Consider the following 16,144-nt stretch of genomic DNA (forward strand, 5'->3'; position numbering starts at 1 on the left):
CAGACCCAGGTAACAGAATTCATCTTGGGTTGCCCCTGCTAAGCTAGTTTTTAGTGTATCTTTTGCTGGCAAAAGTTGGTGATCCAGAGGATTAGAGGGAAGGGCTTGTTAAAAAGGGATTATATTCCAGTCTGTATTTCTGACCTACTCTGTGACGTTAGGCCAGGTAGGCGCTCGTCCTCTCTGTGGCTGTTCCTCTCTCAAAGCGATAGAAGCTCTTACCCATTGCGTTTAAGATCATCTTCAGGTGAAAGGGAATGTGTCAATGCTGGTCTTACTGCTCAGTGTGTGCAGCAGGTCCTCCCTGATGTCGAATTGTGCAGTTCTCATTGTGCAGCCGCCGAAGCCGGGAGGCTGCCCTTGGCATGGGGGCTGCGGCGACCCTGCCAGGTTCAGCTGTGGGGGGAATTCCCTTCTGAGCTGGGCTGTTTAGAGGCTGCTCTCTACACACCATCCCTCTGCCCTCACTCTAACACCTTTTCTGTAACTCCAGGTGGGGAAATATGGTCACACCCCATTGGTTTGAATTCAGTTGAATTAAGTTTTTAGTATCTGCTTGATGCTTAAACCTAGCCTGATGCAACCTTATAGGATAACAGAACGAGTGTGTCATGTTGTTGACAACTTGTTGAAACACAGCAAAACAGTTTGTGGCCATAGTGAGATGGATTTTAGTGAATTTTCTTTCTTGGAAACACTCTGCTCTCAGTGCTGCTTTGCAAGTACATCTCCGTGTAGCACGTCCAGCATTTGGAATGCTCTCACTTGCCTGCCAAAGAGCCTAGCCTTGCAATTTTCTGTTCCCAGCCTGAAAGCTGAGCTCAGGTTCTGGTTGTCACCCAGATAGCCCTCCAGCAGCCACTGGGGAGGGGACTGCCCGGGGCTACTCATTGCCAGTGATGCTGCAGCACGATCTACCGTACAGCTCCAGCAAGGATGCTCGTGCTGCCAGCATCCCAGCATCGCCGTCCCGGTGCTGACATCTAGTGGAGGTGAGAACGGGTGTCCCCGAGTCCCCGGGGTGTCCCCGAGTCCCCGGGGTGTCCCCGACACAGGCTGGGGGGTGTGTGTGTGTGTGTGCTGCCCTTTTCCCTCCTGGCAGGGATGTTCTGGCCACGCGTGCCCTGTCCCGCTGCGCAGGGAGGCAGGTTTAGGTGGAAAACCCATAGCGTGTTTCCAACTCTTTTAAATTTTCCTCCTTGCTTAAATTAGTTTATTTCTTAGTAATTTTGATAATAGTTAATAAGTAAGTATTAATAGTTAATAATTAAGGTAATAATACCTTAATATAATGAAATTAGTAGTTTCATTAAATTATTTCTTAAAAGTGTAAGACTTCTGCTAAGAGCTGAATATAGATAAATGCTGAGGTGTTGCAAACCCAGGCTGCTGGGCTCAGATGCAGTAGACTTTCCTTACCGGTTGAGTGAGTTCCCGTTCCCCAGTCAACTGGGGGAGATACCTCATACGGCTGTGGGGCCAGGATGCAAACTGGGACGTGTTCTGCTCTTCCTAAGAGGGGCACGTTGAAGTGCCCCAGCCAGACTGAGAATTTGGTCCAGTAGGGTGGGTATTTATGGCAGTTAGACATTAATTACCAGCGTTTGCTGGAGGTGAACTGGGAATCCCAAGGTCATGTTGGGATTTCAGCACCTCTTGGTACAGCGAGGGATGGCTGGTTAAAGCCAAACCCAGCAGCAGCAAGTTATGAAAATCTGGAGAAGGGCAAGGTGATGGTGGTAGAGCTGCAGCAGCATACCTGTCCCCCAGACGACGTACCTGTCCCCCAGACGACGTACCTGTCCCCCAGACGGTGGTGTGCCTGCCAGGGCGTTAATCCATCGGTCGGTCTGGGCTAGGCACTGGCCTGGTTTGGGTGAGGGAGGAGCACAAATGCTGGGATGGTTTGCTGGGATGGTTTCCCTCCCTGCCTTGTGTGCCTCCCGCAGGTGGAGCACAGCAGACGCGATGCTCTGTGCTCCTGCCGACCGTGACAAGGCTCAGAGCAATGTGACACATTGTATTTTTGGGATGTGACACACCACCAGGAGATGTTCCTGTGGCATGGGAGCTGGGGAGCCTGGATGGTACCTGCTCTCTGGCTCGCCATCGCAACTCTGCTTCTGTGCTCTCCTTTCCCTGTGCTGCATGTGGCCAACAGGAAAGATATTTGCACAGAGGCCAATTAAAAAACCCACCGGTTTTACACTGCTAGGGCCCCTCTCCTCCCTGCGCGCGCCTTTCTGGCCCCGTGCCTTTCCCTTGGCCATCAGCACGAGTCCGTCTTCAGGGCACAGGGGCTGTCCTGCTCGTTAGTGCCCGTGGTTGATATGATGCAATTCAGATCTATGTTTCTGTTTTACTAACATCCCACCTTGTTAATTTTAATAGAGGCCTTTGAACCTATTAATGAAGATATGTTGCTGGAAGTTTTAACTCTCATGGATTGGTGAACATTTTAATTCATTAATTCACTTTAACATTAGGCAGAAGCACCCTTCAGATCCCTGTCATTCCCAGAGATTGAGCCAGGGGACTGCAAAAGTGTTTGGGAGGGTGGCATCGGAGGCACCTTGTCTGTGCCAAGTGCTGCTGCCGTGTCTGGGGGCACGAGTCAGGGGAGAGGAACCCAGCAGCAGCTGCAAGGGCTGGAGCCCGTATGTTGTTGAGGAGAGGACGTATCCAAGGGATGAAGCCGTGTGGTACCAAGGCAGCAGGAAAAGCAAAAACAAAGCTCCTGGAATTGGGAATCAGGCTGAAAAGCAAAGGGCCCCATGGCAGAAAGGATCGGGTAGATGGAAACAAGGTGGGGGTGGGATGCGGTGGTCGGGGAGTCTAAGGGAAGAGGAAACAAGTCAGTCCAAATAGGTCTCAGACGGGCTAACATCTACCCAAGAGGGGGCCCAGCCCTGAGGGACAGGACATCTGCCAGGCGTTGCTGCACTGGCCTGCTGCAGTGCCACGCGGTGGCTGGGTGGACGGTTGGCCACGTACCGGGTGATCGTCAGGCACCTGTAGCCCATGGTTTGGCAATGCCTTGGAGGGGCCAAGGCAATACCCAGTAGAAGACCCAGGGACATGCCGCCCCTTCCCCGCAGGCTGACGCTGGGCTCTGTTTGGCAGGTGTTGGTGTCCTCAGCGGGCTGCTGTACGCTACTGGGGGGCACGACGGTCCCTTAGTAAGGAAGAGTGTCGAAGTCTATGATCCAGGAACAAACACCTGGAAGCAAGTAGCAGACATGAATATGTGTAGAAGAAATGCAGGTAACCACAATAAGCCTTTCTGTGGTGGCTGGTTCAGTGGTCTGTGTGGTTTTTAATGTGACTAATGTGCTAGTGTAAATCATCAGTATGGTAAGAAAGTGATAAAAATGGAAGATGAAGAATCTGCTTGGGAATGACTCAGAATGTGGCAGGCGACCCGTCGTGGGAGATGAGTAGCCTGTGTCTAACCATCTGCGCTCTGCTTTGAGGTGTATGTGCGGTGAATGGTCTCCTCTACGTGGTGGGAGGAGATGATGGTTCCTGCAATTTGGCCTCGGTGGAATACTACAACCCCATCACAGACAAGTGGACACTATTACCGACCAGCATGAGCACGGGCAGAAGTTACGCAGGTAAATAGTCAGCGGGAGAGCTGGCGACAGCTGGGGTCGTTCATAAACTTGGCGGCTGTGCCTCCTGAAGCTTTAATCTTACATTTTTGTATGTTTTATGTTGCTTTCAGTAGAGGAAACTTTCACAGAAATAGTAGACACCTCCCTCTCGGCTGTCCTGTTGCTTTGGCTTTGCAGGATGTTCTCAGCCACAGCACAGCCCAGGAGTGGCTCCCATGATAACTGTGTCTGTCTGTCCATTCTTACAACAGGTGTGGCTGTGATTCACAAACCCTTGTGACACACAATTAAGCCAAAGCGAGGAGCAGAAGTGAAGCGGATCCAGCTGGGTGGTGTTGGGAAGGTGACTGACCTTTGACTTGACCCATCTCATTGCTGTTAGTGTCTTAGCATGACAAGTGATAAGTTACAAACATCATCTGCTCTGCGGTGGATTGTGTAGCAAAGCGAAAATCCCTCTGTGGACATGTTCCATGCTAGACATGAGGTGTTGCTTGTTATCTGTGGTGCAATCAACTGTTCTTCTCAATGGCTTAGTGTCCTGAGATAAACACTGTGCTTGAACCGCAGGCACTGAATTTCTTGTGTGAAACAAAACTGCTACGTTTGGGCATGTGAGTAAAAACGAACACTTATGGATTTCTTCACTACTGATGCTCCGTGCACATTATCGGTTGAACTACTTACTCACTGTGCCTGAAGGGTGGACATTACTACTGGCAGTGGAAACTTCTGAGTACCAACTGAGAAAAGCAGTCGGCAGAAATGGACTGGAACAGGGTGCTCTGGCTTGAGTGTGACACTGTCTCAGTCATACGTTTGTATATGCCACCAGACTACTGTGTGTACCCCTGAAATGCTTGTCGTATGGTGGAAATAAATACCATGTGATTTTTCTACTTGCCATGAATGCTGTTTGCTGTACGTGATGGGACCTGCTGGGCAGTGCCTTCCCTGGGGCTGAGGTCTCGGCACCTGAACCACGCAAAACTTCACGGCCCCACAAAACGTGTGCTGCTCCAGTGGGGTTTGTTACTCCTGTGAAACAAATACTGCTTGAATAGAAGGTGTTCCCAACCTGTGCATTTCAGCTGTGCTGAAAGCCCCAGTTCTAGCTCTGTCCAGCATCTCAGTGCCATTTCATAATAGAGCATTTAGATGTTAAAAGAAATCCCTTATGGTGCCATTATTGTAGAGACATTACAGCAAGAACCCCCTGTCACCCAAGCAGGGATTAATGAGCAAAGTAAAATACCTGCAGTGTTTTAATGCTTCCAGAGTACGGAGATTAGTTAATCACTGTCACTGTAATTACTGTTTTAATCTTGCCCATACTGAAACTGTTTCTCTATTAGTATGAAGAATTCATAAGATTATTCAAAACAGACAAGTCTAGATCCAGCTGTAAGGTAGCTGTCTTGCTTACGTGCTAAATTCTTAAAGCTTTGTGTTTAAGAAGATGTTTGACTTGAAAATACCTTTTTATGTCTCCTTGTGAGCTCTGGCGCATGCTTCTGCGTATAGGAGTAGACTCCCAAAAGACTCCCCAGCTAAAGGGATTTTTTTTTTTTTTTTTTTTTTTTTTGGTTTTCTTCCACCACTGTGGGTCAGCTGAGGCTTTCTGTAGTGGGCAGCTGGCCTGCAGGACAAACCTGCCCATGTTGCTGCTGAGCTCCAGCACTTACCAGTGTTGCTCTGCTGCTTTCTTCCTCCATAGATCTGCTGTCAAAAAGGCACCGTGTGACCTTCTACAGTAGAAAAATACTTAAAAATTTATTTCAGAGGGATCTAAGGTTACACTGCCTTCTGCAGCTTTTGTAGAGGAGCCGGGTGACTTCTGTAAATAAGTAGATTTTTAGCATTTGAGCTGACGCAGTCCTTGTAAGATGGGTGCCTGTTGGCTGTGGGTGAAACAGCACCTACCTTTGCTGCATCACCTCCCACGGAACGGGCTGACCTTCCTGGGGAGCGCTAGGTAGCACCCATTTCTCTTTGGATGCACTTGTTTTTGCAAACAAAAGCAAACTGTCCAAAGAAACGACAGGATTATTCTTGATGTCTGCCCTTCCATTGTGCGTCAGCTCAGAGGTCTTGAAAATCATCATAATTTAGAAATTCGCCTTTTCTAGAATACCCTTTAAACTTTTTGCTTTGGGTTCTGCAAGCTGCAGTGGAATGTGCCAAACTAGTAGCACAACGTGCTGCTCTTCCGTGGGCTGTCGCATGCTGTGAAAGCTGTTGGCGCTGTGGGGAACGTACCCCAGTACCCCTGACTGCAGCTGCCTCCGGGTCGGAGCGAGGGGCATCTTCCCGTCTCGGACTGACTCATGTTCACTGCCCCAAAAGCAAACACCAAGAGGTGTTTTTCCCTTTCATGCAGCCTGGGGGAACAGAGGATAAAAGGGCAGAGACAAAAAAAAATATATTTGGTTAATTAGCATCTCTTGTCAGGTGGAGGCAATGGGGCAAGGGAGCGCAGGCATTTGGGCACTCATGGCCCTTGTCAGGGCTGGTGTAGGCGTCGAGAACGTAAAGCTGAATAACTAATGTATAACTGCAGCTCAATAGTTGGAAATGGTTACCAGCTACTTCTCTCACCCGTGGCATTGCTGGAGCAAATGCAAATATTATCCAGAGACTGAGCTTACCTGGGCTAAAAACCTAATAGTTAGTGCTAGAGATGCAAGTTTGAAATCTGCTGTGTTTGTCAGATGTGGAAGGTGGATATGCCTGAAGGCTGGAGAATTTTTCTCCTGCAGTACATCTCTTTATAAACCTTCCTTGCTTATAAGGAAAACAGTTTTTGGTGTTCTTCTGCTATTGTAAAATGGCATTGCTGGCCTAGCGCCGCGGCTTGCTGGACAGGGCTAGGACGCAGCCTTGCCAGGGGCGAGCGATGCTGTTTCTGGCTGCAGCCACTTCTCCTCCATGGCAAATGACACGTACGTTTCTTTCCTTCTCAAACATTGCAGTGTTATGCAAGTCAAGTGACCTCGTTTTCCAGCTATGCAATATGAACAACCGTAACGTGATGAACCAGCTGTATTTCCCCACCCCACCCGCACCCCCCCATCCTGAAATGCTTTTTGAATTTGTCCATCTTTGGTGTGTGGTTTCATGTTTGTATTGTTAATTCTGAGCACCTGAGCCAGATCCTTTAAAGATTGCCTTTTTCTAGGACTGAAAACGTAGCATTAGCGCTAACAAAATTTACTGTAAATATTTTTATAAGACAATTTTAAATAATTTTTTGGATTGCTTTTTATGGTCATCGATGACACTTCGGTTAAATTCTGGATCTAATTCTTGCACTCCAGTGCAGTTTTCGCTGGCTGTGATGTAGGTGTGAATCTGTATGTTTTCTACACAAGAAATTACGTGTTGTAACTAAGATCTGGGATAGCTCTTATGTTGATTCTAACGTATTAGGAGGACAGCATTGGGCTCACCATTGAGATAAATTAAAATCCATTACCTCAGTCACCAGTATGCTCTTAGATTATTACTTATTTTATAACAACTTTAGTACTCTGATTTAATTCCCTCGTGCCGTGCGTTTGCTTCCCGATCCGGCTGCTGTTCGAGCTGTCTCAGCAGTTTTGTTTCTGGGCTCCTAGGCGAGCGCAGCACTACCTGAGGACGGAGGAGGCCGTGCACACAGCGGCACGTGTGCCACCCCGGGCTGCCAAACCCCATGATGTTATTGCAGGAGGTTTTGTAAAAGCTTTACAGACCGAACTCAGGCTACTTCCTTGCAATGGTCCTTTGTGAACATGAAGGCTTTCCTCAGCTCTCTTCTGGTGTTGGCTCTTTTTGTGGGTCACCATGTCCCTGTGGGATTCTGGCCCTGGATTTCCCCAAGGTGACTTTGCTCCCGCAGAGGGGGCATCCCTGGGGACATGCGCCCGCAAAACCGACAGCCTGGCATGTGGGGACACACGCCGCCGGGCTTGCAAAACAGGCAAGCGTATGCAAAGCAGGATAGATTTGCCTCAAGCAATCTGTTGTTTAAACGAGTTTGAATCAAGTCCATCTTTTCCATTTGTGCCTAATAGATAAATTGGGGGTGATTAAAACCAATTTTCAGTTCATTCAGTTTATCCAAATACTTTTTCTGTACAGACGTGTACGGCACTGTAATTACCATAAATATACTTGGCAGCATTTGTATGACACCATCACGAAAGTTTAATGCTGTTCTCTCATTTGCAGTGTTTGGAGACCAAAATCTTTAATATCCAGTGAGGTGTGATTCTGTTCATCAAGCTAACGTGATGGTTCAACAGACAAATGCAGTTCATTGTTAACCTTTGGGGTTCGTTACTAATAAAATGTAGTATCAAAGCAGTTGCGCCCTTGGCTTAACATCATACCCACAAATCATGTCCACACGAGCAAAATTTGTTGCTCAAAGCTACAGTGTTTGGGAGTGTGTTAGACATTATAGTCTGGAAATGAATTAATTCATGTTTTTCCCTCTGCCCTTATCTTTGTTTATGGGTTTATAAATTATTTTCCTCTACAGTGACAATAAATATTGAGAATTTTAATTTGTATATTTTATGTATAAAACCCCCTTAAGAGTAATGGATGATTGTGAAATAATTTACCTGGGTGTCAGATTCTTTGTTTTTGTAAAACAGGATTTGTTGGTTCAGTAGCTGACAGTATACCGTAATGAGTTGGCTGACTGTTGAAGCTCTTTTTTTTAAGTAAAGATTTTTTGCATGAGTGTGGAGGACCAAGGACTTTGCAAAGCAGTTCTTGACAGCTGTCCTGTCCAGTGTGACGAGCGACTCAAGAAACAGCCTTCACTGACATATTTATATTATAAAAGAAGATCACGTTGTAGTTCCCCATCCATTAATTGGAATAAAAACTGGACTAATGAAGCTCTCCTGGGTCTGTTTTGATTTCGTCAGCGTTTGACAGCGAGGAATGATCTCATCACTCCACATGGCTTTTTCACCCCCCTCTTTACTTACAGCCAATACAGACCCCGGGTTTACTTTGTGTCCTTTGGAGCGGGGCAGCGGTACTCGCACGTGCCAATGCTGAGAGGCCCAAGTATGGAGGAGATGCTGCCCTGACGCCTGGCTCCGATGCTCTCCAGGGGTCTGCGCTGCTCCTTTTCCAAGGGAAGCTGAAGGATGTTTGGCTGCCGGGGTGCGGGAGAAGAGTGTTTGTCTTGGGGGTGGGAAAGCTTTGGATAGGGACACCGATGGCAGAAGGCAGAGCCTCTTAGTGAATGTGATTGCGAGGAGAGAAAACATAAAAAAAGGAGAGTTTACCCCCATGGGTTCAATATTTCTTAATAACACCATAAAGTAACACATTTCCTACACCACTGGAAAGATCAACACATATAACAAGTGGCACAACTCATTTTGTCTTATGATACGTCTCACTGAGCTCTCCAGTTTTCCTCATCTGTTAATAACAGCGTATGGCGTCAAATTTACCATGTGGGATCCTGAAATTTAATTACCTGATGAACAGATAATGACATATTGTGGGTTGCTCTGTGCAGCTGGGGGACTTTGCAACTATTCCATATTTTATTTCAAAATTACTTGTTTCCTGCACAGTTAGCCCATTTTTATTCATGTTTTAACTGGTAAAACTATAGATCTATGAACCTGTGGCTAAAGAAAATGCTTTGCACTACAGGAAGAAATCTCACTACCTTGATTTTGTTGCCTGATTTTTTTTCTGATATTATTGTTGTTCTTTTTGCATCCTACATTTTAATATTTTGGCATGTGTTGCACCCCAGATTTCACCCTTTGCGGTAGCTCCTGCCTTGCCTCCTCCACCTCAGAAGGGTGAGTGCTTTTGCAGTGAGGAAAAGAATGGGAAAGGAAAGGAAAGACGGGGAAAACTCACCCAGCGGGGCTGTACAGCAGAGCAGTGCTGATCCCTGACCAAACTGGGCATTTCCCCACACTGGGCAGCACATGGGAGCCCAGCGAGTTCAGGTCCCGCCTCATCTCCACCAGTACACCGCACAGCTCCCTGCCTGGCAGGAGGGCTGTGTCCAGGGAGCACCACTGATGGTGTGATGTTGAGGCTTTTACCTGCTGAAAGACATTCGCTATGCCCCCCGCAATGCTCTCTCTAATAAGCCAGCTGATCGCCTGAACGTCTTGCAGGTGATGCTCGCTCCTGTTGCTCTCCTGCAGGCTCTCTTGCACCCACGCCTTTCTCAGGCTGGATGCCCCAGCCTGGGTTGCTGTTGCCAAGCTCGAACCCCAGCTCCCGTTTTTGTTGCTGGGTAGCACGCATTTTGAAGTAACCCAGGGTGAGGTATGCCTCTTCTGCAAGAGCGATACTGTATGATCTGGTACGTGAGTCATCCAGAAATAGAATCAAAGGTAGGGCAGAAAACAACCTCAGCTATGGAAATTGCAAACGTCTGCTTAAAGATGAACCTACTTAATTGTAGCACCAAACAAATAAATATGGCCAGAGAGGGATTCCCTGCATTCCTGTGCCCTGAACTGCAGTGGGAAGCTTGCACCGTGTCTCCTTTTCCCAAGCAATGAGGATGTGGCCTGGAGATGGGACATGGATGTGGTGGCTTCAGAAAGCGAAATTGCTCCCTCTGGCTCCTGGCTGATGGCTTGTGTGAGGGCAAGGAATAACTGAAACTAAAAAAAAGATAAAGTCTGTTGGATACTTCTGGAAAATACAGCCTGTAGGAGGCACAGGACCTCTACGGAACATTGCCATGAACCACACAGGGGTTCCTAGAGTGTCCCACAGTTGCTCAGTGACTAATGATAGTGCTTCATATGATGTTATTCTGCACTGTAAACAAGCACAAAATCACTTAACTACTTAGTGACATGAAATATTCTAAGAAATTTGCTGGAGTGATTAATGTTAGTTTTCTTGTTCAGCAAATTGAATGAGATTTAATTGGCACAGCTGCTGAAGCTCAATGTGTTTTGATTTGGCCTTGATTTACAAACTGTATTATCATGAGCCTTCTTTCTTCCATTGCAAACCTCCACTGCCTCTGCTAAGCATATTGCTTAGTAAATTACAGGTCTTAAAATGTTAGAGTCTCTTTTTGCAATCAGTAAAACTTCTAAAGGGGCCCTTTAAAGGATGTACAACACCTGTCCCACAGGATCTGGTTTTCTTCTCTAAAGCATAAGAGGTTTAAATGTTATTTTTCAATGTCCTTCTCCTACTCCTTTATGTTATGCTATTTCTACAATGTTATCTGACCCACTGGTGAGTTTGTCCCACGGGACAAATGCTGAAATATAATGAGTGTGCTTCAAGTCAGAGTTGTGTTGGGACAGAAATGTACCCTAAGGCTTTATTTGATACTTATTAAGGATTTTTAAGCACAAGCAATTTCTGCTGGTAAGCCCCAGCTGCCAGACCTGTGCAGGCAACATCAGAAAAACTGCACTTTTTCGTGAGACATTTTTTTACTGCATTGCAACCCAGTATACATGTTGGCTGCTTATTTCCTTTTTTCATCCTGGGAAGAGGCATCTCTTTCTACCCTGCCTTTTGTTCCACACAACTCAGCTTTCCTGAATTTACCTAAAGAGGTTACTGGGCTCTGTTTATCTGCTAGAGGAGCAGGGAAAGTCACCAACAGACAGAACATTTTTTTACTTTATGCTTTACTCACAACCAGATCTCTTCTTGGTGCCCCATTCCACCTCCCTGCAACTTTCCTACCTGGAACACTTTCCCGACCCTATATATTGTAAAATACCACACAGCTCTGGTGCAAATGGAGTGAAGCTTCCAGCTTTGCGGGGCTCCTGCGCCTGCAAAGTCACCTTGTTGCTGTGCTGGGGGAGCTCCACCAGCCGCCCTTCCAGCTGGAGCCGCAGGCACCTGAGCCAAATTAGAGTTCAGGGCTTAATGACCAGGGACATGGCGTGCAGCCCCCCCCTCCAGCTGGGCTGGAACCCTTGCCAAGTTACCCTGGGTCTGGGTTTTTTTTCATAACAGAATTTTCTCTGATGGAAACTCCAGTATTTATAGAGCTATAGTCTTCCAGATGGCTCTAATTTAAAGCAGAACTGGATAGTATTTCTTACCTGTGTAAGGAAAGTTTAATGAGCTATCAATTTGCATGTTATCACTTCAGTTTTGAATGCAATGCTATATATATAACGTGTGTCATCACACGTGCTTTAATGCATTGCTGTAGTATCCCAGGGCACACATCATGTGCCAGAGCACTGGAGCTTTGACCCAGTGCCCAGAAATCCCCGAGGCAGCTACACAGACCTGAAGTGATAAAGGACCTCAGTCACTTAGTGGAAAAAATGCTGTTGATGAGTTACAGCTAATTTGTGGACCAATGGAAAACAGCTTGGGACACTTAATCTATGGTTACCTAGACAGGCAAACATGATAAATCATTCCAGGAGTGTTAGACTTTGTATATACTGACTTTCCAAGCTCAGACCAGGTTTGAGAGTTTTAGTGGCTGGGGGCCCTTACACTAGGTGTGTTTCTATGATTTTAGGACCTATCTGTACCACCCAACCTGATGTTAGGACACCACTTGCTGGCTGTGACTCCCACTGATGCTTTTCCCTTTATCTTCCAGTCTGACCACATCCTGCCAACACACCCATCAGTTAACGAGGCCCTATGGGATCCGTGGTCCATGTTTTGTTTTGCTTTGTTTTCTCCTCTGTGGTTCTTAAAATCCCTCTTTACTCAGGTTTTGCAAGAACAAAGGCTGCAGCCCATGTCTTAGCCTGTATCTGCTGTTGTGCACCATGCTCCAGGCTTACCCCAATGGACAGAGCAAAAGCAAAAGGAGGTTTATAAAGCGTGTGGCTGACCAGAGCCCAGCGTGTGAACAGACTTGTGGTGTGTATGTCTCAAAGAGGTGCTAGGTCTCAAAAATCAACCCAGTTACCAACTACGTACGTTGTTTTTAATAGCTATATATTGAATGTAAAATGTGCTTCTTTCTTGAAAGCATATAAGGTATCGGGAACAGTTTGGTTTATCTAACAAGATGTTATTTTTATATTCTTAGTTAAACCCAATGTTTATACAGATTGACAGAAACTCCAAGAGGAAAAGATCACATCCTCGCTGTGAAACGAATTACTCTGCATAACATGAAGACTGGGACTTGGAGCACTGGTAATGTAACTGTTAATATGGCTATAGCTACAACTGACCCTGGTGGCTATTTGGAACAAGCAGTGGCTTTGTTAGGGAGCTACCTTAAAAAAAAAAAAAAAAAAAAAAGGGTGGGAAACCAGGTGGAAGCAAATTACTTACAACAGGAACACCTGCTTGATGACTTAAACCTTAATTGTGATCAATTGGTTCAAGTGGCAGGTGCTGACTGCTTCACTTGCATGTCTCTCTCCACTCTTTTCCTGGCCACTCTGCATGGAGGAAGTTTAATTGCTTTTCTGGATTTTCTTCTGGTTTTTCTTTGCAAGAAATGTCTTGTGCTCCTGGTTGGTCCCAAACAACCTGTCCCACCAAGTGAAGACAGAAGAGTAGTTTCTGTGAAAGTTGCTGTGGTGGATGTTGGGGAAGGCAGTGTCGACTGTGAAGGGGGTGCTGTACCCCTGTGGCCGGAGGAGAGGGCATATTAAGGATGAAGCTGCAGGAGAAAAGGTATGTACAAAAGCGGGGGAAGCTCTCGGTGCTGGGTTATGCGTGGTGCATGGGTGGTTTGTTGCTCGAATAGAGAGGGATGCAAGTCCCTCTTGCTGCCCACGAGCTGGTGTCAGTGATGGTGGTGACGTTTGTGTGAGGTCATGGTAAAATCTTGTGTTTTCTCTGTTGTGCCTTCTCTCTACATCCCTAATAACTTGTGCTGGAAGAAGCAGTGCTGGGGTCCCTCCCTTCAGTGAAGGAGATGATGTGCTGAGGATGCAGCATCACAGACTTTTTCTTGGCTTAACCTATCCTGGGAGCTCGATGTTTTCCTGCGTAGCTATTTGATATTTAATTAGTTCCAGTATTTAACGCATTTGTTATGGCAAGATGTTGCAGCCTCTGGTGCTAAATGAAGGCATGTTGGGCTCGGCGCAGCAGTCTCGCAGGTGGTGGGTGCATGGAGGCACAGCCAAGGTGCTGCTGCTGTGGGGCTCCAGCTGGTTCACGGGTGGGAGTCCTGGTTCTGGCTCCCGCGGGGCTGTCCCAGCGCGGGTGATGTATGGGTGCTGTAGCAGCCTGTTTGCTGATACAGGGTTTGTGAGAAGTACAGGATCCTGAACAATACATCAAGCAATACTGCTCTCCTGGTTCATTTCCAGGGTTCTATTTATTAGTATTATTTTCCTTTCTTTTCCCTCCGCTTCAGCATTTTCCCTTTGTCCCCTGTGTGCACGTGGTGCCGATGACAGCCAGCCCTGCAGCAGGGGAGCACGGTGTGGCTCCAGCCGGGTGTCCAGCACACCCGTGACAGAAGGGGGTTCAGGGGCGATGTCCTTGTTCACAGACCCCTGAGCTCCAGCAGCGGCTCGGGAGGCAAGTGTCGGTCTAACACGTGGTGCAGGAAAAGGTGAAGGTTGGGCAGTGCAGCTGAGAACAAAGATCCTATCTTCACAGGAGGGTATATAGAGATTTTGAGAGATTTATCAGGCTGCCATTTGTGCAGAGAGGACTGGGAAGATAATCCCTGTCTCGGCTGTGGAAAAATGTCTCTTAACTGAAGAAAAACATCAGTATTCTTTTTTTTTTCCTAGGCTGAGGGTGGCATTGAGCCTTAAAAGTTAAAACGGTATGTAGGTGTGTTAAACTTGCACAGAAAAGAAGTGTTATGCCCTTATCCACAAGGAGACCTAAATTTGGCGAAGGGCAACTGTGTGGTCTTTTTAATGCCACGTTCATAATAAATGAACAGAAACACTTCAGTGAGCTCCTAGATCAAAGGAGAAGGTACAAGGCAAGAATCTGATGCTAACAGATGACAAAATACTCTCCCCCCTCCCCGCTCCAAGAAATACAAAGTCAAACCAGTACTTTTGACATTTCCAGTCTGGCAGATTTTCCTATTGTTATTTGCTGTGTGTATCCATAACTTTCAGTAGAAGTGCTGTGAAACAAACCCACACCATGAATAACTGTTTGCAGAAAATGTGTATTGCGGCAGTGATGCCTGCTCCTGTGATGATGGATGCTGCCAGTGTCCTGTGCTGGAGCAATTTTGGTCTCCATCACACTGGTTTTAACACTACAGTTGTGTTCTAAACAATAATTTCTCTTATACAGCGACCATCTAAGAATAATTAACCAAAATTATCCATCTGTTTTCTGTATGTTTAATAATGGTTGATCAGTATGTTAGTTGTTAATATGAAAAATTATTATTTCAGAAAAATGGAAATATAAAGTTCTAAAAATGTGCGAGATAAACCAGTATCAGCTTCCTCCTGATTCAAGTAGTGGAAAGAAAGGATTCCCTTCTGCTACAGCTGGTGCTTATCTAGCGATAACCTGGGGTTTGCCAGGTGTGTGGCTAGAGATATCGGATATAATCAGACAGAGAAATTCATGGGGAAGCTAAGTGCTTTCATGATAGCGCCTAGGGTTTGGTTTTCCCCTTATCTAGTTAGTTCTGCGGTTTCTCGTACGTGCAGCAATTTGAGGTGGCGCGGGGTACATGCCAGTTTTCTCTCACGCTGTCAGGGTGCAATCATCCCCAGCCTGCGGGACCGATCACTCTACTCCAGCAAAACCTCTGGATTCGTGGTGCTGGGTGGGAAGCGTGTCACAGCCCGGTGGGTTTCGGCTTTGGGATGTGCCGTGCAGGGTGCTGGACTCTGGGGGTCAGCACAGCCAAATAAATGAGCACCAGCCTGGCTAGCAGAGCCGTTTGCAATGCAGGGCGGCTTCCTGAAAATAGTATTCAGGCAAAAAAAATTTTTTTTTTTTTTCTTCTCAAGCAGTGCAGCTTCATTATACAGGCACCTGTGCTTTATTTTACATATAGATTGGGATCAAAAGTACTGTGATACAAACCTTTCCCGCTCTGCTTTTCAGCCTCATTGTATCTGAGCCCCTCGTTTGATGAGACGCGTTAAAAATAACTCCTGGACAAGAAGCTGGAGGTTTTAATGTGTGTTTTCTTTAAGCCATGTAGTTTGTTATCTCCTTCTGAGTATGGGGGGGCCTGAAGGGGCAGTGAGCTGAGCCGCAGCTGACGGGAGGGGGGAGTCTTTGAACTGGACTTAGCGGGAAAGACCTGTGTAAGCCTGTGGGGCTGTAGCCTTTATTAACTGAATATTGGCTACCTGTGAACCCTTGGGGTGTCATTTACCCCGCTTCACAGTTTGATTCTCTGCTAATTGTTATGCCCTGCAGAAAACCTCAAAGCAGAAGTCATCCCTCATGGATGGAAAGGAGGGGAAAAATAAACAGGGAAGTCGAGGCTGTCTCACCAGCTGGGGCATGCCAAGGATGCTTGGGAGGAATTTGGTCTTTTGCTGCTTGTGTACAGGACCAAATCCTGCCAAAGCTCCTGCTGTTCCTTGGGTGCAGATGACAAGGACCTGGACACCAGTGGC

The 16,144-nt window shown here is 46.7% G+C and overlaps 1 protein-coding gene across 3 annotated transcripts in view; it reads left to right on the forward strand.

The window, feature by feature from the left end:
- The window catches only part of KLHL3 (kelch like family member 3), a 48,071-nt gene extending 43,555 nt beyond the window's left edge, over positions 1–4,516 (forward strand). For all 3 annotated transcript variants that reach the window (XM_056349236.1, XM_056349238.1, XM_056349237.1), the window contains 3 exons: positions 3,124–3,264; positions 3,474–3,617; positions 3,869–4,516. In XM_056349236.1, the coding sequence (XP_056205211.1) occupies positions 3,124–3,264; positions 3,474–3,617; positions 3,869–3,897 (314 nt within the window). In that variant the 3' untranslated portion in view covers positions 3,898–4,516. The remainder of the gene's footprint in view (positions 1–3,123; positions 3,265–3,473; positions 3,618–3,868) is intronic.
- The last annotated feature ends 11,628 nt before the right edge of the window (positions 4,517–16,144 follow it).

This window comes from Falco biarmicus, chromosome 8, assembly GCF_023638135.1.
Source record: "Falco biarmicus isolate bFalBia1 chromosome 8, bFalBia1.pri, whole genome shotgun sequence".
NCBI classification, from domain to species: Eukaryota; Metazoa; Chordata; class Aves; order Falconiformes; family Falconidae; genus Falco; species Falco biarmicus.